Source organism: Orcinus orca, chromosome 8 (genome assembly GCF_937001465.1).
Source record: "Orcinus orca chromosome 8, mOrcOrc1.1, whole genome shotgun sequence".
NCBI classification, from domain to species: domain Eukaryota; kingdom Metazoa; phylum Chordata; class Mammalia; order Artiodactyla; family Delphinidae; genus Orcinus; species Orcinus orca.
This window is the reverse complement of record NC_064566.1, coordinates 105,205,611-105,232,547: the sequence shown is the minus strand read 5'-3', so window position 1 is coordinate 105,232,547 and position 26,937 is coordinate 105,205,611. Positions and strand designations below refer to the sequence as shown.

Here is a 26,937-nt window from a genome sequence, read left to right as displayed (position 1 = left end):
TGAAACCAAATAATCATCCACCGAAGTGTAAACCGTAACTGTCCCTGGAAACCCAGACTGTGAATGTTGGAAACGCCCTAAGGGAACGGGAAATCTACCTTCCTCACTTTGCAGATTAGGAAATGGGATTCCAGAGACAATCTCAGATCTGAGACCAAGGCAAGTTTCTGGACTCTTAGTTGGATGTTCTTTAAAATGTGTCATGCCCCTGCCGTGCCCATACGTCTGCTAACATGGTCCGACCAAAACAAAACAAGGAAGAAGGGAATATTCTCCAAACAGAATGAAACTTCCCTCTGAAAACTCGGGATCCCTCCTAAGGCAGGTGCCCGGGAGCATGCTGGGCCCCTGACCTCGGTCCAGCCCCAGAGGCCGCCCCTCAGGCCACCTGCACACCCGCTCCGCTGGATCCCCTCCGCCACTCGGCAGGGTGTGCCCCCCGGCCCCTCTCCCCACACCCCCAGACCCAAGTGCTCCTTCTTGGCCCCAGTCCGACCCCTCTTCACACTCACCACACCTGTCACCATCTGTGTCTTTGCCAGCCTGGGCGCTGCGCGACACGGGGACCCACAGGCTGGCTGATGGTGGGTGCTCAGTAGATCTGGGGAAGGTGTGTGTGGTTGAGATGAAGTCACAGAGGCAGGACACGGGTCTTAAATACAACTTTATTGGGAGCAGGCCGTTGTCCCCGCAGCGGCCAGCTCCCACGTATACACAGTATACAGAGCCCAGCCAGTACCCAGGTCCTTCCATCCTTCTGCAGTACACACACGGAATGCAAAAGAACCAAACACAAGGGGGTCTCGGTAAACGACAGTGTCTAGTGCCTTCGGGAGCCAGTGCCCAGGCTGGGGGCACTCGGGTCCCTCCTCCCGTCCTCGACTCGCCTGCCCCCGCTCCAGCATGGCGAGGCCCACGAGGTTGAGATCCTGCAATCAGTGCACACAATGGGCAGAGGAGGCAGGGGCTCCTGAGCCCAGACCCTCACTGGTCCACACCCCTCGGAAGAGGTTGCTGCAGCCCCAGAATGTTCCTCTTCTTCCACAGACATGAGAGACCACCTTAACTTTGTCTCCATCACCAGAAACCTGCGCCTTGAGGCTCGTCTCTGCTCAGCCTTGGAGAGTATGGTTGGATTAGTGAAATGGTCCCAGACAAGACACACCTCCCAAGTTGTCTTGCTCGTACTTCTTTTAGAAAGGAAAAAAAAAAGGTAAAAGGAAAACATCACGACAAAAAAGAGCGCTGAGACCCAGCTTACGTCAGGAGCAAGGTTAGTTGTCCCTCCTGGAAATGATCCGTCAAGCCGCTCCCCTGGGGGCCAGGCGCCCCCAGGGACGGCACCTCCCTTCCCACCCACCCGGTCCCCGCCCCTTCCGCACGCCCCCGCGCCACCCTCTCCTCCACGAGGGGGGCTGCACCAAGCACAGGGTGCGGTGCTGTCGTCAGCTAGCGGGGGTCCACCTCTGCCCTGCAGCCCCAGTGTTCGCTCGGGCAGGGAGGGGGGTTCCTCCTCGCTCCTTTCTTCAAGGGTGGCTGCAGCCCAGCCTCCGACATCCTCCTGCCCTTCGCCCCCTGTGGGAACGTGTTCAGGGCTCAGCCAGGGTCAGACTGGGATTAGAACACCATCCCAGGCTCACCTGGCTGGTCGGCTGGTTTGTGGATTCTATCAGGGGAAGGCAAATCAAAGGGCTGACTGCCTTTCCCAGGGAAGGCAGTGCTTGCTGTCACCTCACCGAGGTCCAGGACTCACTACCTACTCTCTGAAGCAGAACCTCCCGTCTTCGTGCTGGGGCAGCTGCACCCTCAAGAAATACCCTGCTTGGCCAAAGAATCCCTAACTCCAAAACATCGTCCCCCTTGGAGCTGTAGGAAACATCCGGTTTCCACTCTGCTACCGTGTCTCTGAGATAGACGAGTCTCCGGCAGTTCCTACTTGTGGCTGCCAAGGGCCCCTGGGTCAGCTAAGTGATTCCTGGTGTCTCCTGAAACCTGTCCCCATGGCACCTGAAGAGAGACCCTGTCATCGCATTTGGAGGCCCGGGGGGTGGCGGGCTGAGGGGAGCACGAAGCATGCATCTCATCTCTGTGTCTGGGCCCAAGCTCATCTCTGTGTCTGGGCAGCTCCATCTACAGGGGAGGACAGCGGGGCTGCTGGAAGCACCAGGGTCCCCATTGCCCCGGGGAGGGACAAGGGTGGGTTCCCAGAGAGCAGAGCCTGAGGTAGCAAACAGTGAACCCCGTTATCCAACTGCAGAAACTACAGCCTGTGATGCAACGTTGACAGACCCCAGGCAAGACCGCATGTAGCTGTCTGGACGGTGCCTACTTGTTTGTTCAGCACCTGGCCCTTCTGGGCATGTCCCACGTCCCCCTAGTGGGATCAGGACTGTGGCAATGCTGGGTTAAGGTAACAGCCTGACTTATATCTGGCTCCCTGGAGGAAGAAGCCATCAGAACTGGGGCTCCCTCCTCCCCATCCTAGGGAGACATTCCTGCAAAGCTCAGACCCAGCCCCAGTGACAGCAGAACCCTCTAGGTCTCTCCTCAAACTCCCTGCTTCGGGCACAGAATCCATCACCCCAGCATCTTTTTTTTTTTTGATGGTCGGATTCCTCTTGAAGAAGACAACAGTCTCCTTACTGACCGCCTACCTCCACCTGCAAAGACCCAGAGGACACCTATGCAGAAGCCCTCCCACTAGTCTGAAGACTACGACACAGGGAGAGGAGGTGGCCCTTTGAGGGATGGCCGAGAGTGGAAGGAAGATGAGGAACTTGGGACTGTCCCCCACACACCTCACCCCAAATGGAGCGGCCCAGGCTCCAGCTATACCTGCCCCCTGCCCCTCAGCTCTGCCCACCCCCAGCCAGTTTTCACTGTTCGGTCCACATCAGTCAGAAAAGAAAGCGGCTGAAAGCACCACAAAATCCTGCCTCGTTCAGAGACGGCTCAGAGCCCTGGGGCCCCCTGAAGTCGCCAGGCTGCCGGGCCTTGGCTCTTCCAGCAGCCTGCGGCCTCCCTGACGGGGGCCAAGGTCCCTGAAGTTCCGCTGGGAGGCGCCCATCCTCCAGGTCCCTGGGAGACTGGGCCCGGTGCCTCCTGCCCAGCTCCAAGCACCTCGCAGCCTCACCCCGAGGCTGGCCCCGGAGGAGCCGGGCGTGAGGTAGACTGTGCCTTAGTGACTTAGCTTCCCGGCCCAGGTCCTTGTCCCTGGATGTGGGTGGCCTCGCGGCTTGGGCCCCGGCCAGTGCCCTCTGCCCGTGGCCGCCCCGGAGACAGCAGCGCGAGGGGCTGCAGAGTTAAGCGGCGGAGCGCTCCGCTCAGCACGGCCTCAGGACACAGAAGTCCAGCTCCTGGGGCTTCCGGCGCAGGTTGCACCGGTCCCGGGCCAGCAGCCGCCCTCCGTGGCCCACGCACTTGAGCGGACGCCTCTTGAAGCCCCGGCCGCAGCTCTTGGAGCAGGGGGACCAGGCGCCCAGCTCCCAGGCCGGGCAGGGATCCCCACAGGCGCGCGTGTCCGCCGGCCGGTGGGCGGCGTCGCAGGCGGATGCCCCGCGCTGCCCGGGGGGCCCGCGACAGTCCACGGGCCGCCGCTGCAGGCCGCCCCCGCAGCTGGCCGAGCATGGCCCCCAGCTGCCCGCCACCCAGCGTGCAGGGGCCCGGGCGTCTGGCTGCTCCACCTGATTGGAGAGGCTGAGGACACTGTTGTGGAGCACGGAGGGGGCCCGGGGGTCCGTGGGCGGCGAGGCCCGGTCCTCCCGGGGCTCCTTGGGCAGGTAGAAGGAGTAGCGGACCCGGGGCGGCGTCATCTTCCCCACGGAGAGCACCTCCACGGTCAGGGGCTCCAGGATGGGCCGCGAGGCCTGCAGGCTCTCCACTGCGGTCCCCGTGCCGCTGTAGCGCAGCAGGCTGCCCTTCACCACCAGGTCCCGCTCCACGGCTGACACCACGAAGTGCCCGTTGAGCAGGTACTTGCCTTGGCTGTTCTTCAGGGCCAGGTAGTTGTCGTCTCCGATCAGCCCTTTGTAGCCGCGCTGGCGGATGTCGATGCTGGAGGCGCCCGCCGGGATGGCGACCACGAAATTGTAGCCGTGCCTGCGGCGGCAGAAGAGTAAGCGTTAGACCGATGCCTGCCGCAGGGCCTCGCTGCCCTCCGACGCCGGGACGGGTTCCCCTTCCCAAACCCCGGGCAGGTCACACAGGTGGCAGAGTACTGGGCCTGGCCCAGCCCATGGGTCACACAAACCGAGAGGTGGGGAGGCTGTGGGCACATCGGCCGGCCCGTGGATGTGCTGGCTGCGCCTACCGCCTCCAGAGGGAGCGGAGAGGAAGGGGGAGGAGGACGGGAGGGGCCGGGGCTGGGGCTGATGCAGGGAGGTGCACACCCTGGGGTCAGGGACCTACGCCAAGCCCTGGCTCGGGCGCCAGCTCCCTGGTGGTTTCAAGCAAATCAGCCTCTCTGGGCTCCAGGGGCCTCATCTACGCAATGAGCAGGTTAGAAGATGTCTCAGCTCCTTCCCACTCCACTAGTCTATGAAAGGGACACCTGCCATTTAGCCCGTGAAGAGAGTCCGGGGATCTACCTTTAATTCCCAGCCCGGTCTCCCCTGCGGGTCCCTGAGGGACAGCCTGCAACACCATCTGCCTGCAGCACCCGAGTGCCCGAGAGGCTGCACCCAGGGCTTGGCAGGGGGCACTGTGTCCTGGGGGCGGGCGAGGCTCCTGGACAGCCGTCGAGGCCTTACTGCCACCAGCACCTGGACCCCCAAGTCCTCAGAGCCAAGCACACCCCTCGACTGAGACAGCAGGGACTCTGCTTGCCCCTGCTTCTTCCAGAGCTTGGGTCCGGACTTTGCAAGGAGCACATCCCCGTGAAAATAAAGGGACCTCGGAAAGGCAGGAGCCCAGGCTCAGCAGAGACATTTCTTCGGCTGATCTGGGCACCCATCTCCCACGAGGGGGCTCCCTCAGTCCCAGCCGTTCGCTCCTCTGTCTCCCTGCAGTTTAGTGCCATTCTCAGCTTAATCCTGTCCCCAAGGCCAGAGCCTCGGGCTCAGAAAAGGGGGGGGGGGGCTGTCACATCTGTCCCCAGGTGTGTTTTGTTATCATCACCATGACCATTTAGTGAGCATCTATTACGCAGCAGGTACTATGCTAAGCATGTCACTTGAATCAACTCCCTAATCCTCACAGTAGCGGGACATGAAATATCCTAGCATCGTGCTCACTTTACACGTGGGGAAATCTAGAATTCTTGAGATTGCGTCACCTGCCCAGCTTCATCCAGAACATGGGGAACTGGGACTCGAACACAGGTCAGTCTCACTCTAGAGTTCTAGACAGACCCTAACAACTCTGCCAAATGCCTGAATATCGTCTCCAGCTAAGTGGCTCCTCGTCAAGCCTTCGTCTTTGTCAGATGAATGAATGAATGAACATCATACTTGTAGCCGAGCCCGAGTGGCGTCTGAGGCAAGGGTACCGGCCGGGATTTGACACTTACTCCATCTCACCCGAGCTTCCGACGCCTGGGGGCCATTCCACGGGAATTGCCCTCCTTCCCTCCCCCCACCCCCCAGGGCTCAGAACTCACATGGGCTTGGTGAAGAGTCCAGACACCTTCTTACAGCTCTTATTGTCTCCCCCGCACACCCCACACTTGTCGAACTTCTTCTTGGAGCCCAGGTTCCCGTCGCAGCCAGCCTTGATGCACTTGCCTTGGACGCAGACCGAGGTGGAGTCAGGGGTACACAGTGTGCCGTCCACCACCTGCAGTGGCCCAGGAGGGGGAGAAGAGGAGGGGGGCAGCTCAGCCTGATGCTCCCCAAGACGCCACCCCTGCCCTGGCCTCCTGCCCAGGCTCACCCACCTTCGGTGCCAGCACGTAGAAGTAACCGGTGCCGTTGGCTCGGCAGATGAGTTTGCACTTGTCCCGTGGGGAGACGCCCGAGTACTTGGGCACCCAGGCCACGGCCAGGCTGAGCCGGTTCGTGCTGCGATTGTAGCCGTTGAAGGCCTCGCACTGCTCCTCCCGGAAACTCTTGCCAGAGGCTGGGGAGGGGGAACACATGCAGGAAGCTAAAGGGAGGGCCAGGTGGGGAGAGGGCAAAGGAGAGACGCCCCCCGGGGGTGCTTCGCCTCCCCTGGCTCTAAACGGTTCCTCCTCACCCTCAGCCGGGGCGTCCTCATCACTGAAACCACCCCACCCCAGAGGACCACGGCAGGCGGGGACCAAAGGATGCAGGAGACAGATGGCAACGCATCCCGCGGGCAGTGTGCCGCCTCCCCCAGTGGTCTGGCCTTAAGTTCCCTCGAACAGGAGTCCTAAACAGAACCCCCCAGCAGTCTATTGAAACTGCGTTCAGAACGTTCTTAAATGCATAAAATACATAGATTACAAAGAACACCAATTGTATTTATATGCAACTATCGATATATTTTGAAACATATTTGTGATTTATGTGCTTCCTTGTTAACCCATTAAATAACAAGATCCAACAGTGAGTCTAAAACCCGCTGTAACTGTGAGCTAGTGATGAGCTCAAACGCCATTTTAAGGAATCTGCAACAACTGAAAATATGCAACACGTGAAAATACCCATGATCTCTAGTGGCAGAGCCACAGGTACTGTGACTAGCATTGTAGTCTGTTGCCTAATTAAGAGAAATACTAAATTTGGGGTGGAAAGGTTAGTAAAAACTACTAAATTTCTAACTGAAGGAAATACTAAATTTTAGATTAAAAGGTTAGTAAATATAGAGATGTCATTTTCCTCCCACCCAAGTTCTTGAGGCTTGGATAAAGAATTCCTGCTTGGGGGGCTTCCCTGGTGGCGCAGTGGTTGAGAGTCCTCCTGCTGATGCAGGGGAAACAGGTTCGAGCCCTGGTCCAGGAAGATCCCACATGCCGCGGAGCAACTAAGCCCGTGCGCCACAACTACTGAGCCTGCGCTCTAGAGCCCGCGAGCCACGACTACTGAGCCCGTGTGCCACAACTACTGAAGCCCGTGCGCCTAGAGTCTGCAACAAGAGAAGCCACTGCAGTGAGAAGCCCGCACAGTGGAAGAAAGAGCAGCCCCCACTCGATGCAACTAGAGAAAGCCCGCACGCAGCAATGAAGACCCAACGCAGCCAGAAAGAAAAAAAGAAGAAGGGAGGGAGGGAGGAAGGGAGGAAGGAAGGAAGGAAAGAAGGAAAGAAAGAATTCCTGCTTGTATACAAGTAAGAATGGTGTCTGAGTTTGAAACTGGGCTGTACCTATCCCAATCTCATTAAAAATAGCAAGAAACTGAGAATGTGGAAAAGATGTAATTTACTTTTATCCCAGCAAATTACAGACAGCTGATCGTGGTCTGTAGGAAAGTCAAACAAGGGATATGTAACAGTTCCTTTTTTTCTAAACCATATTATTTCCATTCTGCTATTGTTATTGCAAAGGATTATTCTCAGAAAACAAATTAAAAGCTAACCTATTAAAAAAAAAAAAACTTCTGCTTATGAAGATGGGCTTGTCTGTTCTTAACTAAGAGGGTTCTAGTATCCTGTCCCCTTGGGCCATCTAGACTCCCAGCCTCAGCATCAGAGGAAGACAGCCCTGGCAAAGTGGCTGGGCCAAGAAATGATCCCCAGGTTTCTGCACAGCTGCACGTCCGGACTGTGCCCTGGGAGTAAGAATCTCGACTGCAGGAGCTCTGTGGCCTCCCGCCCACCTCCCCAGCCCGGCCGCGGCCGCCCCCGCTCACCTGAGCTGGGGCAGGACTCCAGGCTGCAGGAGCGGTATTTCACCCTCACTCCCTCGCAGTACTTGCCCCCGTTGGCGGGGGCGGGGCTGCTGCACTGCCTCCGCGCCAGCTGCACGCCCCCGCCGCAGGTGCGAGAGCAGGGCCCGTAGGGCTCCCACTTGGACCAGGAGCCGTCCACCTGTGAGGAAGGGTCTGTTACGTCCCTGCGGGGTCGGGGCACGGCACCCACACGCTGAGCCCGCACAGGAGCCCCTCGGGGACAGCCTCCACCGTGCCATCCCACCGGAACGAAACCCACTTTGTGCCACGAGGGAGAAAATGAGCAGCAAATGATCCTGTGCCTGGGACGCACACGACACTTCAGCCCATTGATTAGCGAATGCCCACTGCCCCCAGTTACACAGGAGGCCGCGCGCAGGACAGGGCTCCTGGCTGTGGAGTCAGGCAGGCAAGTTCCACCCGGGCCTCTGCCCTCGCCACATGGGTGGCCTTGAGCAGGCAGAGGAACTTCCTTAAGTTTCAGGTGCTTCGTGTGCAAAAATGGGGCCAGCACATCGACCTCGGGTATGAGGTCAGACGGAAGATTTAAATGATGCAGCGTGTGTGAAATGTCCTAGCTCCGTGCTTACCACCGCGAGGGAGCTCAGGGTTTCTCTTTCTGTGTCGTTAGTGACCTTACAAAAGTCTCTGAGTCTAAAGGATGGCCAGTAAACCGTGTCGCCATAGATATCTGAATATTTTTATTTGTAAGGTTTCCATAATTCAGACTTTTCACCAAACCAGACTGGTCTTCACCTCAATCCGGGGTTAAATTTGAGAAAGTTTCACTACAAGCAGATGTAATGTTTGTGCTAAGAGGAGATAAAGACAGGAGGCTATTGAGCAATCCTGAAACTGTTTGGCTTTGGGGTGAATTATGCAGTGTTGTTTTAATTTCAAGAGGGTGGAGAAGGGAGAGAAAATTTACAGTCTTCATTATGTTTTTCTTAGGATGACAGTAAAGCCAGTTCTCAGCCCTGAATACACACGAGTTGGGCAACAGGGCCCAGGTGTACGAGGCTGGTGGAGAGGCTGTCACAGGTCACCCAAAGCCGCGAACCTGCACGGAGCCCCTCAGGAACTGGCTGCAGGTAAGACAGATACCTTAACTTAGGTAGATACTCAGAGTTTCGTCCTGAGGAAGGACACTTTCCCTTAACCCTGCTTTCTCCTCAAACCATAGCCCATCTCATTCATGCCTTCCCTTCCTCAGAGAATCAGCCACACCTGCTCTTTCTACCTGCTCCCTCCTCCGTGCCTTGCAGTACGGGCTCTGTCCCCATTGCACCACGGGAACTGCTCTTTCGAAGGTCAGCAGTGTCCCCTCTCAAAGGTCAGCAGTGACCCCCCCTAAAGAATGAAAGAGTCCGTGCCCAGGCCCGTGGTCCCCAACCTTCAATATTTAACTTTGCTCCTTTGGCTTCTGAGACGAGGCTATGCTTTTTTTTTTACCTGGCATCACTTCTTCCTACCCATTCCTACAGGAAACACTCCTGCCATGTGCCATTCAGTCACTCATTTGCCAAACATCTGTTGAATTCCTACCACAAGCCTGGCACCATGTGCAGCAAACCCCTGCCTTTGAAGCGACTGCATCCCAGCAGGGAAGACAGACCATGAAAATAAGCCTGCGCACATGGTGTCAGATGGGGTTAAAGCAGGTGTTCGGAGCGGGAGATGGGGAGGGCCCTGGAGAGGGGGCTGCCCTGTGTTACAGGGGGGCATGGAGGCCTCACCGCTGAGGTGACATTTGTACAGAAGCCCGAAGGAAGTATGGGAGTGAAGCATGTCGATACTAGGGAAAGAGCGATCCAGCGCAAAGACCCCAAGGAGGCAGCAGGAAGAGCTGAAGACAGAGACGGGGCTCTCGCTGGGTCTGAGCGAGAGGACCTGGCTTGCATTTCAAAGGATCGCTCTGTCTGCTCTGGAGGGAACTGTCTGTAAGGAGTAAGGTCAGAAGCAGGGGGACCGGTTAGGAGGCAGGGGGGATAATCCACGGGGCCGGGGGCGGCGGCGTGGAGGGGGTGACAGCAGAGGAGGTGGTGAGAAATGGTTAGGCTCTGCGTCGATTCTGAAGACAGTCCACAGGGATTGCTGGACGTGCGTCTGGGGCAAAGAGGCGTTGGCCTGAGCGCATGGGAGACGCCAGAGCAGGTTCGGGGTGGTGACGAGGGCCTGCATCTTACAGATGTCGTATTTAGGACGGTCATCAGTTATCCAGATGGGGCGATGGAGATCCAGGGAGACAGGCAGTGTCCAGGAGAGAGGTCTGGGCAGCAAACTTGGGAGTGTTCGACATGTAAACGTAAAGGGCGTCTACAGCCAGCGATCTAGACGCTCCACCTGGGAAGGTGGCGTGGATCTTGACAGGGGCGAGGACCGAGCTCTGCAGCACCCACCCCAACGCTGGGAAACAGGAGTGTGAGGAAGGGGCAGCTGGGGGGGAGGAGGGAAACCAAGGCGGGTGAGTCTATGTCCTCAGGGCAGAGAGCCATGGCCGGGTCAAATGCTGCTCGCAGGTCAGGCAGGAATCACCGAGCAGCAACGTGTAGGTCATTGGTGACCTTAAGAAGAGTTATTTCAGAGAAACAGGAGGACTGAAAGCCTGTTTGGAATGCGCTCCAGAGAAAAGTGGCAAGACAGGCGTTGGCGAGAGCCGGTTCATACAACTCTTTCAAGGAACTTTGCTGTAAAAGGGAGTCAGGTAGGGGCTTCCCTGGTGGCGCAGTGGTTGAGAGTCCGCCTGCCGATGCGGGGGACGCGGGTTCGTGCCCCGGTCCGGGAAGATCCCACATGCTGCGGAGCGGCTGGGCCCGTGAGCCACGGCCGCTGAGCCTGCGCGTCCGCAGCCTGTGCTCCGCAACGGGAGAGGCCACAACAGTGAGAGGCCCGCATACGGCAAAAAAAAAAGGGAGTCAAGGAGAGAGACTGTGATACATGAGAACAGGAAGGATCGTGAGAAGTTTAGTTTGAGGTGGAAGAAACTACAGCAAGCATGCATCCTGATAGGAACGATCTGACTCAACACAGGGGACAATCTGATGCTGCAGGAAAGAGAGGAGATTGACAGGGTGCTTTCCTTGAAGAGGTTGGGAGACTGAGAACTCAGGAGATAAAACGTGATGTGACCCCTGGGCAGGCCCACCGCAGTGTCCAGGTCATTGATTCAAGCGGAGGCCAGCGAGCAGGACTGCGTGTGCTTCTCCGGCCATGTTCACCTACACTGGCACCACTGAGAAGGTGAGGGAGTCGGATGCCACCAGGGTGGTGGCTTAGCCCAGTGAGTACGAGGAATGGGGATGGGGGCAGAGGAGTGTACGTGAAGGAGTGGTTCCAACGATGGACCACTGTGTCTCAGCTCAGTAAGAGGCTGGTGAGGGCCTGAGAAGCCTGAGGGACGATGGAAAGATGTCAGGTCAAGGGACTGTAGGTCAAATGGGATTGAAGAATTGCCAGAGTCCCCAAACTGGAGGGAGTGAGCTGGGAAAATCGGGCTTCAGTGGACAGAGTGGGACCCCTGAAATGAGATCTCTGGGGTGACTCATAGGACAAGTTTTGTGCTTTGACTTTAGCTAATGAAGGCAGTGTCCTCCCTAAAGGGCCAGGGTGGAGGAGGGACAGTTCGCTCAGAAAGAAGGTTGAGGATAGAGTGGGTTTGGCTCCTGATGGATTGAGAGGTCCAGAGAGCTTCCCCCATCACATTTCCTGTATCCAGTATCCCCCTAACCAACCTCTTTATCCTCTGACTCATCGTCCCAAGAGAAGGAACTGGCAGTGACCGGCCTGTCCTCAGGACCTTCCGGCCTCAATGCATCAGGCTGGTGGTCAAGGCAACTACATGCTAGTAGCGAACCACCCTCCCAAAGATGCCCCCAATGGAGTGCCCATCCACGCTAGCCTCCAGCTCAGCCCACCACCCAGACTCTGCTCCAGCTCTGCCTGTTGAGACCCTACTCATCCCTAGAGGCTCTCTTCAAATCCCACCTCCTCGCCAAGGCTTTTTCAGGCCCTTCTGATCATCATTAATCTCTCATCCCTGCTCTCCACGACACGTTCTCGCACTCTGTCTCAACACACAGCACACACCCCTCTGCGTCTTGGATTACAGTTACATTTCTAGCTTCCCCACTAGGCTGTGAGCCCTCTCTGACATGGCCCATGTTTCATTCGTTTTTCTGACCACCACAGTACTTTACCCAGATCCCTGAATAGAGCGGGTTGTTGCCTAATGAATGAATGAAGCTTTAATTAAACGTATATTCCCAGAACACAGAAGATTCTACATCATTCTGTACCATGCCCATCTCCGGGCAATGGATAAAGTGCTTGGTGAATGCTTTTTTATCATTGATCCATGGCCTCTGAGTACATGAAACCCCAAGGCAAGCCCTCCCGTGGCCAAGGCAGGGGCAGGAGCGGGCTGGACAATTCCCGCCGGGATCAAGGGAGAAGATGGGCCTCTTTCTTATTCCTTTTGGTGGAAAAGCGCAAATCCCTTTGCTATCCCAACCCAAGATCTGGAGAAAATAAAGTTTTTATTATATTCAGAGAGTATCTGGATTCTGAATTTGTTCCGGTTTGGTTGCTATTCCTGTTTATCGGGAAAAAATAACTTTTGGTCATTTATGTTTCAACTTCAAAAACAACCGATCACAACAGAAACTGAAGCTTGGTTCGGGATGTAACAAATAGGGTTCTGAGCCTGGCTCATCTTGAGCCCACGGCTCCCTGGCCATGAAACACCCGCTGAGGGCAGAAAGGAAGGAGCGGGCAGTGAGCCAGTCCGAGCTCCAGGTGTTGGGCTCCAGAGCTCCTCCCAGGGTGCAGCTCAGGGCCGGGCCCGCTGCCCCTGGGAAAGCACCCCACCTGCCTACGGCCTCACCAGTTTCTCTGACCGGCCTCATTTTTGTCTCCGGTTTCGGAGTCTAGAAGGGGCCAGGACCACAGCCAGGGCAATCGAGGCACAGAGCAGCAGTGAGATAGTTACGGCCACACAGCAGTGTGTGCCAGGGCTGGTCCCCAGGGCAGGTCCCCGGAGTCCACCCCCCGCCCCCCAGCCCACTCACCCTGTGCTTGCCGAGGCTGCGTCTCTCCACACAGGCCCCCTTGAGGCAGACGCTGCCGTCCCCGCAGCTGGTGCCGTCGGCCCAGGGGAAGTGGCGGGTCTGGCACAGCGTCTGGCCCTTGGCCTTGCCGGTGCACCACAGCTTGCTGCAGCGCTGCATGTAGGGGCAGGGCTTGGAGCCCACGCCGAAGGCCAGCTCGCACTGCTGGCTCAGGGGGTAGCTGGCACCCGGCAGGTCCTCAGGCAGGGACACGGGCTTGCTGGGCTCGTCCAGAAGACAGTCGCCTGCGGGGGGCCGAGGGCGCTCATCAGGGGCGAGCCAGAAAGGTGGCCGTGGCCAGCACAGGGTCTCGAAGGGAGCGGGCATGAAGCCAGGGGAACGGAATGGGCCCCGTCAGACGCCGCGGGTCACGCGGCACAGACAGGGCAGGGCCGAGCCCGCCTCCCCGGGGCCCCACTCACCGTGCCCGCTGTCCAGGAAGTCAGTGACGATGGCGGCGCTGCAGGCCGACCAAGGGTTGGCGCGGTCGATCTGGATGAGCGTCGGGGACATCATGTGGTTGCCCCGGAGCTTCCCGAACACCTCCTCGCACACCTTCACGTTGTCGTGGGGCATGTTGAACACATGGCCTGCGGGGGAGGCGAGAGGCCTCAGAGGGCGGCACGTGGGCGAGCGTGGAGCAGCCTGAGGGGCGGGTGGGGGGCGGGAGCTAGAGGACCTGAGTCTATGGCTTTCGAGCGGGTCATTTCTGCCTAACGGTAGATTGCTTCGCAAGTGTCCTCAAGATCATGTTCCTGGGGACTGACTTCCCTGGTGGCGCAGTGGATAAGACTCCACGGTCCCAATGCAGGGGGTGCAGGTTCAATCCCTGGTCAGGGAACTAAGATCCCACGTGCATGCCGCACCTACGGAGCCTGCGTGCTACAACTAAGGAGCCCACGAGCCGCGACTAAGGAAGCCATCTGCCACAACGAAGGCCCAGTGCAACCAAATAAATAAATAAATATTTTTTTTAAAAAATCATGTTGGGGTTTTATTGCTGTTATATTAAAAATACAGAGAGAGAGAGAGCATGATCTCACAGGTCCTGCCCTGCCCTGCCCATCGGCTGTGGGCTCAGTGAGGACAGCAGGGTAGGGAACGTCCTCTCCCCTTGGCCCCTAGTTGATGAGATACTCTGACTGCTGACCGACACAGTGCCACTGGCCACCTGGGCTGGGGCGATCGGGAAAGTGAACCATCACCAAGGGCGACTCTGACCCTAAGGAAGGAGCCCCAGGGAGCAAAGATAGACGCCCACCCCTGCCCAGAAAACCCAGTGCAGACCCAGAAGGGCACTCTCCTCCCGCCCCCAGGAGCCCCCAGCCTCACCCAGCTCGTGGGCTGTGGTGAAGGCCGAGGGAAGCCCGTCGTCCTCGATCACAGAACAGCTTCTCTTGGGGTCGCACATGGTGCCCACGTCAGCCATGCCCAGCGTGTCACAGGTGGTGGCCCCGCACAGGTCCTGCCCAGGTAGGGGAGAAGCAGAAGCCGGCCGGAAGTTAGAGACGCCACAGAAGGACCAGATGGGAAGGAGGGGCACTCCCCCCGCTCCGGGTCCCAGCAGGCCCGGCACTTCCCAGCCAGGCCCTTTGCCCAGGGGGGCTGCAGGGCTGTCATTCATGGAACGCACGCAGGGAAAAAGCCTCAGGAGGGAAGCTCGGTGGCTTGCTGAGAAGATGCGACCCAAATCCTACCCAGGGAGGCCCTGGGAGGAAATTAGGAGGTACAGGATTACACTGAAAGGACCGTCGCTTTCTATAGACACAGCCTTCCAGCCCCGAAAATGGCGACTCCCCAGCCGGGTGAGGTTCCGGTTGTGGCTAACTGGGCAGAAGGGGGTGGAAGCTTGGCACCACCCCAGCCAGGGTCGGCTCTGGGAGCCTCATCCTTGATGAGGGACTGCCTTTGGACCACCATGAATTAAGCTCAGATTCTCAGCCAACGGGTCACTGGCCAAGGGCCCGCCCTGCCCAAAGCCCGGCTTCCGCGGGCTGGGAGTAGGCAGAGAGAGGCAGAGACAAGCCCGGATGCAGACCCAACTCCACTGGCCACAGAGGCTTGGGGGACCACGGGCTCCACGGCCGCTCCGAAGAAGATAATTACATGAGTCGTGACCTAAGCAGGAAGGTCCCTCTTTCTGTACTGAAACAGCCTGCAGCGGGGCCAGAGCCTCTGGCAGCCCGGATGGAATACTCTTCACGTACGTGGAAGGGTCTCCTGGGGGCACAGCTCGCAGGACTCAGGAGCATCATGGGCCAGCAACGCATCCAGGTGCCTTCAGAGCCCGGAGAAATAGGATGAGACACCTGTACACATTCTGCTCCTCCTGAGAAGACACTTTGAAGAGTGACACTGGTACTTTCTACGCCACATCCCTGCCTTTAACGTGGTTGGCATTTGACGGTTTACACGAAGTTGACGTGCAGCATCTCGTGTAATCCCCACCACAGTCTGAGGAGGCAGAGGTATTATTACACCCATTTGTCAACGGTGGAGACCGCAACTCACATCACAGCTAATCACGGTGGCGACTGAGGAAATGCTGACACTGGGCCTGCACCTGACACACACAGCGCTAGTTAATCCTCCAGCATCCGCTAGAGTAACGACGGCACAATCACCCTCCACAGACACCTCTTCAGACTCCCCTGAAGCTTAGAGAAGCTCGAGTCCCAGTCAGGGTCTCAGGACTGGACAGTCACCCTCTGTCCGCTTCATCGCAGCTGTTTACTCAGCGTCTCCTGAGTCCACACACTGCAGGTGTTTCCCCCGGGAGCCCAGGGGCTCACACAACAGGCACAGAGAGCTGTCCTCAGCTGTGTATCTCCCTAGGGGTGTATGTGTGCGTGTGCGTGTGTGTGTGTGTGTGCACGTGTGCTGACGTGGGGAAAAGGTGGGCAGCCAGGGCATGTAAGGGGGACCAGGGAGCATAGGAGGAAACGTGGTCACAATACAGAAAATCAGCAAAATTTAATCCCAAGCGCTCAGCAGTTTACCACCTGAGCGGTCAGACTTGGCTTCTCACGGTCAGGTGACAGTCACACCTCCTCATGAGTTCACAGTGATTCTGGCCAGAGAGCTTCCAGGGTGATCAGACTGAACCCGAGGGCACCCGAGTCACTGGCGGGTAAAAGGCTGTCCCGCACTTGCTCACGGCTCTTCTGTCCCTTCTGGGAGCCCCCGGGGGGACCTCGAATTCCGGTCTCTTCCAAGTCCCCTTCCCTCTCCAAAGGCTCACTCCCCAGAAAGTTCTCCCTCCGCCAGAGTCCTGAAACCCAGAAAACACCTGCTGTCGGGACGCATGGGGGCTGGCGTGGGAGAGGCTCACCTGACGGGTGGTTGAGGGAGCGTGGCCGCCCAGGAGCAGGCTGGGCTGGTGCAGCGGCCTGGGAGCGGAGGACGGAGGGAGGCAGGAAGGCTCGTGCAGGGCCAGAGGGAGATGGGCACGAGAGCACAGGAGCCCACAGACGTGGTCGCCCCTGAAAGTCCTAGCCTGGCGGTCACAGCCCGTAGGGAGAGCCTGCAGGACGAGCGTGTCACACTGTCCCCGGGCCACCATGTGCACCCAGCACTGGCCTTGTGTGCGAGAGGGCACGGCAACAGGCCCCAGGAAGCCCAGAGTCTGGTCCTGGCCCACCACGCCGCAGGTGTGTCCCTTCGGGCAAGTCACTCCTGTCCCCTCGTTCTCCTCCTCTGGGGAAGGGCCGGCTCCCAACTAAAACCCAGACGGTCCCAGCACCTGAAGCCTCTGCTCCTTCCCGATCCCAGGGTGCTCAGCCCACCCCCACCCCCACCCCCGGCCTCTGGGTTATAAAAGGAGCACCCAGAACGCTCTGCTTGTAGCATGGAAAGAACCCTAATGCTGATCTGGTCTGCTGACCACACTGTGTAGTTGATAAAACTGAGTCACAGAAACGTGAAGCCACTCACATGGAGATTCAGAGGCCCATCCCCTGCCCTGCTCGGCGGAAAAGGCTAGAGCAGGGTGAGAGCTCAGGCCAGAGTCCGGCGGCCGCGCCTGCCTCTGTGGTCAGGAGGTCCTTAAAGCCAAAAGCCGCCTTCCTCTCGGCGAGCGTGGATTCTCTCTGAAGCAGACATGCAGCTGCAGGCCCTTCCTGGCCAGGAGCAACCTGTTCTTTCCATCAAGAAATCCCAGTTTCCCTGGATCAAACAAGAGCAAGGCAAGAACCGGCAAACTTCCTGAGGGTCGGACGCAGCTGACGGCAGCTGTTCCGCGGTACCCAGCCCATCGCTGTGGGAAGACCAGCTGCTTGGGGTCAGAGGTGCCGCCCGGCCCTCTGCCTGGCCCTTCGCCCTGAGTCAGGACTCAGATGGGGCCTCCCTGGGCCTCCACGCTTTGAACTCCCACAGGTGGCTGTGCAGGGTCCCATGGTGCCTCGCTCGTGGCCCTGTGTGTCTCCACCCTTCTGGAACGAACTCAGATGCACTCACGCTGCCTTAACCTCTTCAGCTCAGGCACTTGTCTCCAGAAACTGAAACGGTTCTGGTTCCTTCCACCTGGAGGGCGTAGGCACCGCCCAGCCTAGCCCCTCGTTATTTCTGGTGATTTGCCATTTCTTGTAGCTGCAACTGCCTTTCCAAATGACCCAAGAATCATCTTGGCCAACAGCTTAATCCTCCTGGATTATTCTTTTCTAATGGTCTCTTTTTATAAAAATAATTTAGGACTAGAGCCACATTTTGGAAACAAATCAATAAATAAGGATAACGCCTCGCAGCTGCCTTCCTTCCGGCCTTCCTTCCACCTCCTCTCACCTCCCCCACCGTCTGCTGAGATGCTCATGTTTTCAGCGGTAGGAAGAGAGGGAGACCCACAAAATCAAGCACATTCATTTTTTTAATGCGGCAGAAGATACCTGTTCCGACGGCGCCAACTTCCTGCTCACACCGAACTCCTACGTGTGCGAGCCAGCGCTCACGTTCACGGCCGCGTCACAGCTTCCAAGAATTCTACTCCCAGAACCTCAGAGCCGCCCTCTCATTCTGCAGGTGAGGAAACTGAGGCTCCGTGAGCTCAGATCACTCCCCCAAGGCCATGCCGCTATGACGTAAAGAATGGGGTCCGCATCCATGCCTCTTGACACCAGGCCAGCAGTGGCCTTTGGTCTGGATAGCACCACACGAGTTAGGGTATCCTAATCGCTGGTGAAACCACCCTGCACTTGTACTAACACTGCCCCACAGCTTGTCACCCAGCTGAATCTCTCAGGCATCACTGGATTTCTTCATCCAACTCAGAATCCACTTCTGTTTGTAATCTCCGAGGATGGGAGGGCATGGCTTTGTTAGAAGAAAAAAATTCTAGCAGTTCAGTGCCTGGGCAGTGTGACTCAGGACACCTGGAAGAAGAGGTTAGCTCACCCAGGCAGCTTCTATCAGCAGATTCCACTGGGATATAAACACCTCAAGATATACAAAGTGGTATCCCAGCAAGAGATGGACGAAACCAAACACGAATTACATCACCGAGGAAGCAGAGCAACCTCACCGCAGGAAGACCAAACAACTTTCTCCAGAAGCCGTCACTTCAAGGAAGGATGCATGCCATGTCCAACAGTAGCTGGCCTTCATGCACAGATGATATTCTGAGCGATTTACCTGCTCACTTACAGAATCCTCACAGCAGCTTTATGAAGGAGATGCCATTACCAGGCCGTGTCCTACAGATGAGACCCGGAGAAGATGCGTAACCAGCCCAGGGTCAAACGGCAAGCCCAGGTTAGACTAGGAGGGAGGGGCCGAGGGAGGGCTGAACCCAGGCAGTGCATCAGCAGAGCTGGGCCCTCCTCACCCTTACATGCTACTTCCAGGGCACGTGCTCCCAAAGAATGAAGGGGCTGGGGGGTCTCAAGAGGGCAAGGTCATCCATTCCGGACCCTCTGCCCCCAGAGCGCTGGTGGGTCACAGGTGGGCAGAGGCCGGAGAGGCCCGGGGAGAGGGGAAGGCAGGATTAAAGGCCATGAGTGCTCTGGGAACGGGGTCTGCGCCAGGTCCCATCCCCACACCTGCACAGACACACTGACCCCAGCCCTGCCGTGCACTGTCTGCCGGCTCCTCCTGGGCAAAGCCTGATGGTAGAGAGCGAAGATGAAATGCCAAAGAACCTGAGGCTCCCTCTCCCAGCCCTGCAGCCTCAAAAGCTGGATGAACAGTCCCCAGGAAGGGAGGTGGAACTACCTGAGCACTCAGAGCGCTGTGGTCCTTTCCCTGCATCAGCACCTCCCTCCTGCGAACACACTGAACAATGGCGACATGCATGGGCCCATCGGAGGGGCTACAAAGGTGTAGAGAGGTCCTGCCCGGAAGATCAGTGGTAATGGCAACTGTGGAGCCCAGAGTTTCCACACAAATAGGAAGGGTTGGGCACACCTGCAGGGGGATGGGGCAGAATGCTCTGAAGCAGGGCCGTCTCAAACCTCAGCTCTGGCCAGGGACCCATCGGTCATGACCGGACAGCCGCAGACATACTGAGCAGCACTCACGCAGCGATGGTACCGGCTGCCGTAACCGGGCACCAATTCTGGACCCTCGGCAGCTCGGCCCCTCAACAGCCCTGCTGGTCCAGTACCCTGGTCGTCTTCATTCTCCTTGTTTTACAGATGAGGGGAGAGTAGTTCAAACTGCTGATTCGCTCACTGTCATTGCTGAAAGTGCGAGTGCCAGGATCCCAACTCAGCTCTGCCCGACTCCGCGCCTGTGTTCTTTCCATTGCGCCCTGCGACCCGGGCACGGTGTCACAGCAAGGTGAGCGCGAGGGCCCCACGCGAGGCCAACACCTACAGAGACGTTGAAGGGCAGGACCTACTGAGGGACCGACCTCGCTGGCCCTCCTGACTAACCAGAGTTTAAAAAAAGAAAGAAAAGATTCCAGGGCACATTCCTCCCTCCAAACTTCCTCCCCACCCTCCCCCATCACTCCCAGCTTGCTTATTTGCTGTAAGTAAGAAACGGGCCAGAAGAGCTATCACCCTACAGGCCAGGGAGAATCATCTCTCCTCCTCCCTCCCAGAAGGAGTGGGGTTGAGTTTCCAACTAGTGATAAAGATTTACAAACTACTAAATGACAGATCTACAGCTGTCTCTCTCTCTCTCTCTGCTAACATCTTCCTCCGAGACCTGACTTCAAAAAAGCTTCTCACAAAAGACAAAAACTCTAATTCGAAAAGACACAGGCGCTCCAGTGTTATAGCAGCACTATTTACAATAGCCAAGACCTGGAAGCAACTTAAATGTCCATCGACAGATGAATGGATAAAGAAGATGTGGTATATTTATACAATGGTATATTATTCAGCCATAAAAAGGAATGAAATCATACCATTTGCAGCAACATGAATGGATCTAGAGATTATCATACTAAGTGAAGTAAACCAGACAGAGAAAGACAAATATCATATGATATCACTTACATGTGGAATGTAACAGAATGATACAAATGAACTTATTTAAAAAACCCCTAATAGACTCACAGACATAGGAAACAAACTTACAGTTACCAAAGGGGGAAGGGGTTGGGGGAGGGATAAATGAGGAGTTTGGAACTAACATATATACACTTACATATGTCTTATATATATATATATATATATATATAAACTATAACACATATGTACATATATAAAATAAACAACAAGGTCTTACTATATAGCATAGGGAATGATACTCAATATTTTGTAATAACCTATAAAGGAAAATAATCTGAACAAGAATATATATATATATATATACATATATATATATATATGTATGAATCACTTTGCTGTACACCTGAAACTAATACAACATGGTAAATCAAAAAAAATTAAAAGATCCTGGTGACTTCCCTGGTGGCACAGTGGTTAAGCTTCCATGCTCCCAATGCAGGGGGCCCAGGTTTGATCCCTGGTCAGGGAACTAGATCCCACATGTATGCTGCAACTAAGAGTTCACATGCCACAACTAAGGAGCCCACGAGCTGCAACTAAGGATGCCGCCTGCCACAACTAAGACCCAATGCCACCAAATACGTAAATATTTTTAAAAAAAAATTAAAAGATCCTGACAAAATTATGATTCTTTTTATTGTGTTGGGAGATGTGTGTAAAATCCATATTATTATTTTATTATTAGCATTTCTTTTGTCGGAACACTAAATTTCACTGCCATGCTGCAACTAGTTGATCATGGAAAGAACTGGCCTCTGTTTCAAATGAGGGTCCACAATGTGGGTCCTTTCTGCACAGTGTAGAATACATATACATCCCCACAAAACCCAAGGCCAGAACGGGAAGACGAGCGCCAGCCTTGGGACGTGAGAGGAGGAACGGTGAGAGCATGAGTGAGGAGAGGAAGAGAAGAGAACGAGGACAGAGAGCCTGCCTCGATGACCCCACAAGAGGAAGAAGACAACGCGGAAGAAATCGGGGAGAGAAGGGGACAAGGGAGCAGCAACCACGGTACTCAGTGCAGCAGGAAAAACCAGTAAAGGAAGGAATAAAACCCACAAACTATGAATCCTAAAAAACAGCCAGTCCCATGGAGGAAATGTCACAAATAGCAAACCAGAAGGTGGCCTGAGGAAGGGCCTCCTGCAAGATAGAGAACAAGCTTCCTGTCCCATCACCACCACCTCCTTCCTTCTTGCCTTTCCTTTGGTCCAGCATCTGTCTGTCCCTTGTTCTCAGCTTCCAGACTGCAGTGTTAAAGAGAATGACCCCCCTCTGGGCTTCCAGAAGACAGGGTCTGAGCCTTCGCCAGGGCACTTACACAGCATTGTAATGGGTTGTTTCCTTGTCGGGGTCCCTGACACACAGTGAATTCCTGGAGGCCAGAGGCCACATCTTAGGAGTATCTGTAGCTCCACAGCCCAGGATAGTACCAGAAATAATAGATGCTCAGGAAGTGTTACGAGAATGTATGGATAAATGAATGGAAGCCAGTGGACCACGAAGTTGCCCAAACAGCAGAGGCGCTAGACCTAAAGAGAGAGAAGGCCTGGAGAAGTGCGGTCCCACTGGACCACTGCCCAGCACAGCAGAAGCCACAGAAACTCCTCCTCTCAGAAATAAATGTGCACATGGAATGGCTGGCTCTCATTCTCCACACATCCTGGTTCCAGTCCTCTGTGACCTCACCCTGCTGTTATGAGCTGGAGGCTGATCGCTTCGCAGAATCCAACGTGCACTCTTCCTACGGGAATGGACTTATTCCGAATCTTTAAGGAAACTCCTCAAATTGTCAAAATCCTTGCTGTAGGATCCATTGTTTCTCCTTTGTGGGCAGTAAAGGATCCTCCCTGGGTCTCATCTTCCCAGTGTTTTGATCTCAATACCCCACAGCCCTCCATCCACCTGCCAAGGGGACAGCAGGCTCCCCACAGCCTGGCCCGGGCTTGTTTCCACCGCTACAGCTCTGAGACGTCAGAGGGGAACTCCACGCCTGCCGGGCCTGACCTCCTCCTGCTCTCTGCTGGGCACCCCGGCACCGGGAGCTCCCTGGAGCTGCTCTCACCTCTTCCTCACGGGAGGAAGTACTGTCCGGCCAAGCCCGACCCCTTCCTAACTGCTTCCTCCCCGTGAGAAACACAACCGGAGTGCAATCAGAAAGAGGCAATCGCCATTTTTCCAATTTCTCTGGGGCAACCAAGAAATAGGTGACTCTAAAGGGACTTCCCTGGAGGTCCAGTGGTTAAGACTCCACACTCCCAATGCAGGCGGCCCGGGTTCGATCCCTGGTCGGGGAACTAGATCCTGCATGCCACAACTAAGAGTCCACATGCCACAACTAAAGATCCCGGACACAGCAACGAAGATTCCACATGCTGCAACTAAGACCCGGTGCAGCCAAATAAATAAATAAATGTTAAAAACAACAACAACAAAAAAAAACGGTGTCCGTCAGTTCAAGGTCCTTTAGAGACAAAAGGTAATTTACAAAATAAGCACCTTTCTAAAAAACGTCTTATCCAAACAAATTATATATATTCTTTTCAAAGTTTAGTTTGAAAAAGCATGGATTACACCACTATTCCAATAAATAGGGTTTAAGCAGAGACGCTCACACATCTGATTTAAAAGATTACTCCCCACCCTTACAAAGTAAGACAAAAGTCCCTCTCGCGTTGCAGCAGAGAGGAGGCCCCAAGTTCCTGGAGACCACGTCGGCCTCCGTCTAGAAAGAGCAGCTGCGCGCTGGTGTTCTCATCTCATACTGTACCTTCCCCGGGGAGCTCAGGAATGAGCCATTCCTGAGACTCTGGGAATGCAGCAGGCCCTGAAGTCTGTACCGGCCAGGAGGAGGAGGGACGTTTGCTCTGAAGCATGAAGCGCATACCTGCATGATGGGCCTGCCGACACAGCCTCCCCGCTCTCTGGCTTTGCCCTCTCCACGCCTAAGGGAAAGACAGCTTCTAAGAGTCACACCATGCACATCCCATGCACATTCCGACCCAAGTGGTCATACATCTTGTACCCATTATGCATGGTCAACATAGCCCCCTAGGGGAGGTCCAGCACACACCACTGACAAACAGAAGCTGTCACGCTGTTTGATTGCTTCTTCTTCAAAAGGCGGATCCTTCTGACGGCATGGCCCCTATTCCCAGCAGGAGTGCTCTTCCTACGGCTGGTTCCAAAAGTCAGCCTCACCACCAGGCAGTAGAGACGGAGGTCTGTTACTTTAGACCAGTGAATGGCCTCCACAGGGGCATCGCAGGTAGCAGATGGGGCAACAGCTGCTTTGCCCATTAAGAGATCCTGTTCTTGGCCTTTGCTTTTTCCCCAGCCATCTGACTGCCGAGTTGGGCTGTGTGCAGAGGTTGAAGCCGCCTCCTTTGCAGCTTCCCCGTGACTCAGGCAGTGCTTGTAGGGGCTGGGCAGTGACAGCTCCACAGACCTCAGTTGGAAGAATGAGCGCAAGGAGACGGACTCGGGCCAAAGGCCTCCCTAGAGGAACCAGGTGGTGGGAGGAGAAGGCTGGGAAAGGAGGAAGCTTAGCTCCAGGAAGGGACCAGCTGTGCCAAATGGGTTAGTGGGGAAGTCTTCAGCTCCTGTTCCAGCCCCGTGTGCGCCAGTCCATCTGGATACAGTGGAGAGTCAGGGCCCCATAGGTACCCGAGGATTCCTTGCCACCCCCAGAAGCCTGTGGTTATGATGTCAACAAAACAAGAGCCTGGCACAGATTCAAAGCACAGCCCCCCACATCAGAGGGCGCAGCAGGTCACATGGATACTCGCTTTCCTCCCAGTCTCCTGTACCTGAGAAATTTCAAGAATTCGAAAACACAGCACCCAGTCACCGCAACATCTATGAATCTAAATTTTCAATAGATCCGTAGCAAAAGGCAGAGCTGCTTTTCTGATCTGCTTTTTTGATCTGTCTTTCTAATCCCAAGACTCGGTATCTTTCCAACCCTGCAGCTGAGATCCCCAGATGCTCTGCCCCGAGCCCACTCCACTTCCGCACCGCCAGGGCCAGGAGATGGAGTCCTGCGGTCAAGCACCATCATAGGAAGTGTCCGTGAGTCTGGGTCATGAGCAGCCCTGCCTGCTCTGCCCGGAGCCTACATCAGGACACAGGGTCACACTCCACCAACAGGGATACGGGAAAAGTGGAAGAGACGTTCTCAACTCAGCTCTGAGTGAAGCTCCACTTGACACTCCAAGCCTCGAACGGTTTGCCTGCTCTGAATGGGCCAGAAGGTCCTCCAAGAGGAGACAGGCCCAGCACAGACAGATGGAAGAGAAGCAGCGAGGAAGACGGAAATGCTGCCTGGACTTGACTGAGTCTCCGTCCTTTCACTGCAACCCACGAAAAATCCCAAACGAGCCCCTCTATCCCAATCCAGCTTTCCCAGGCCCAGGACAGGTAGAGGATAACGGCGTGTTACCCACGAGAAAGGCACCAGGCACTCAACTTCCAGTTCCACAAGCAGAAAAAAAGAAGCCTCGTAAGGATACGTCCGAAAGGACTTAGATGCCTCCTTACAGTAGGGGCGGACCTCGCCAACACCATCCTCAGAGCGCCTCCTATCTGCCTTGGAGACAAACTGCGGCTCCGGGGCGGCAACTTCCTGGGTTCCGGCCCCTCGGCGCTGGATCCAGGAGGCGCTCATTGGCCGCGCCGGGCCTACACCTTCCGAAGGAGCAGGCGTTCCTCTGACCGCCCACGTGCATCCGTATGCACAAGAGCCGGGGCTCCACCGAGCCTAGGAGCCGCCTCTCCCCGGAAGATCCCGAGTGGCAGTCGGAAGAGGTCAACGAGATTTCAACTCGGGGGTGGGGGATGGAGGTGACTGCGCGCCACAGAGGGCATTTAGAGAGTTAAGGGCAGTGACCTCCCCCCCCCAAAAATGGAGGCTATCTGGGTCCAAAGAGGTGACAAATCAACTCACCTGCCGGGTGAAGAGGATGGCGGTGTCCCAGTACTCAGGGTGCTTGTCACTCACTTTGTTCAACTTCTTCTGCCACGCGCAGAAGTTGCGCAGCGTCAAGGCCGCGTTGCCCGTGACCTTGGGCCCCGTGTCGCGGTCTCCGAGAAGCAGCACCTTGACCACGACGATGTTGATGGGGTTGAGGATGCTGGGATGGCGGTAGAGTCGCGCCGCCGTGGCCAGCAGCGTCAGCAGATAATGCTCCAAGTCCGCGCCGTGGAACTTGACCATCGACTCGTCCGCCACCACCAGCGTCTCCACGTACCGCGGGATAGACACGAAGCGCTTGGCGCGCCCGGACCTGCGCGGGCTGCGACCCTCCCCTAAGCCGATCCGCTGAGGCTTGTAAGGGTCCAGGGCCTGCAGGATGGAGGGGTTCCAGCCTGAGGCCACCCCGCAGCGAGACTTCGGACCTGCGGGAGGCCCGCCGGGGGTGCCCCGGCGCTGCAGGAGGTGTGCGCCCTGGCTGTTGCGCTGCGCCGCCGGCGCCCTGGCGTTGGGCAGCGGGCTAATGACGTACTCGGCGCCTCGGTAGCCAAAGGCTCCGCGTAGCCCCCCGCACAGGCTCAGGGCGGCGAACGAGTCTGGCTCGGCATTCACGTCCCCAGAGTAGAAGCAACGTCGCAAGTCCGGAGAGCTCCCGATGAGTCCCTGGAGGGGGACGCCCAGATGCTCAGTGGCGAAGGCGGGCGCCAGGAACTGAGCATCCGGCGTCAGGTGTAGGTAAAAGTCCTCCTGAAATGCTGTGATCTGAAAAATGAGTCCCTGATCCCCGGAGTCCTCGGGACCCCGCCAGTAGTAGTGGCGGCCGTTGATGTCCGGATCCAGTCGGATGGGGACCACCACCTCTCGCTCTGGCTCTGAGCCTCCAGCGGGTGCCCCGGCGAGAGCCAGCGTTAAGATGCCCAGCAGAAGCATGGCGCCGGGCAGCGCACAGCAGCGCTCTGGGAAGGGCTCGGCCGGCTCCCCGGCCGCCGGCACTGTCTCCTCGCAGCCCGTACACCGGAACCACCGACGCCTGGGACCGCCCGCAGCTCCCAGAAAGGAGAGCCCCGGGGAGGGAGACTCCTCGCAGAGCAGCGAGCGTGCACCGGGCAGTTCGCGCCTCCTACCTGTGCCTTTCCAAGCAAAGCGCGCCCTGGGAGCTTAAGTACAATCGCTGTCAAGTGCAAGGACGAAGATTTGCAGCCGAGAACTAGAGGGAGGTGTCGGCCGCTCCTCCGAACCGCAGCCGCTCCGCTCGCAGCGCCGCAAACCAGGCGCTGGGCGAGCCTATTAAAGGCCCCCTCCTCTTTGGACTGCCCAGTCAGCGCCCTCCCTCCCTCCCCTCCCTCCCAAAGCTTGCAGCCTCCTGGGGCCACCGAAGAACTCGGTCCCGCCTCCCGAGCGGAGAGCCACTTGGCGGGGAGGGAGTGGCGTTGAGCTGAGGCAGGAGGCGTGGGCTGGCCAGAGAAACCAGCGCCGGAGTCTGGATTCGTGTCCTGCCCTCACGCTAAGTCCCAGTGCCTGACACATCAGTCCGGACCCACCATCCGGCCGCTCTCTGGGTCTTAGCCTTTACCTCAAGGCAGTCGGGGTCAGGAGTTGGACATGAAGACCTGCCACTGACCCCCTCA

The 26,937-nt window shown here is 56.7% G+C and overlaps 1 protein-coding gene across 1 annotated transcript; it reads right to left on the bottom strand.

Annotated features, from left to right (window-relative positions):
- Window positions 1-647: 647 nt before the first annotated feature.
- On the bottom strand, window positions 648-26,584 carry ADAMTS15 (ADAM metallopeptidase with thrombospondin type 1 motif 15). Its single transcript, XM_004280494.3, has 8 exons — window positions 25,283-26,584; window positions 14,222-14,354; window positions 13,312-13,479; window positions 12,851-13,134; window positions 7,746-7,923; window positions 5,873-6,054; window positions 5,597-5,772; window positions 648-4,098 (listed from the first exon to the last, which is right to left on the bottom strand). Exons 1-8 carry the CDS (start codon window positions 26,237-26,239, stop codon window positions 3,324-3,326), a joined length of 2,853 nt encoding a protein of 950 aa, XP_004280542.2. The 5' UTR covers window positions 26,240-26,584; the 3' UTR covers window positions 648-3,323.
- Between the last annotated feature and the right edge of the window lie 353 nt (window positions 26,585-26,937).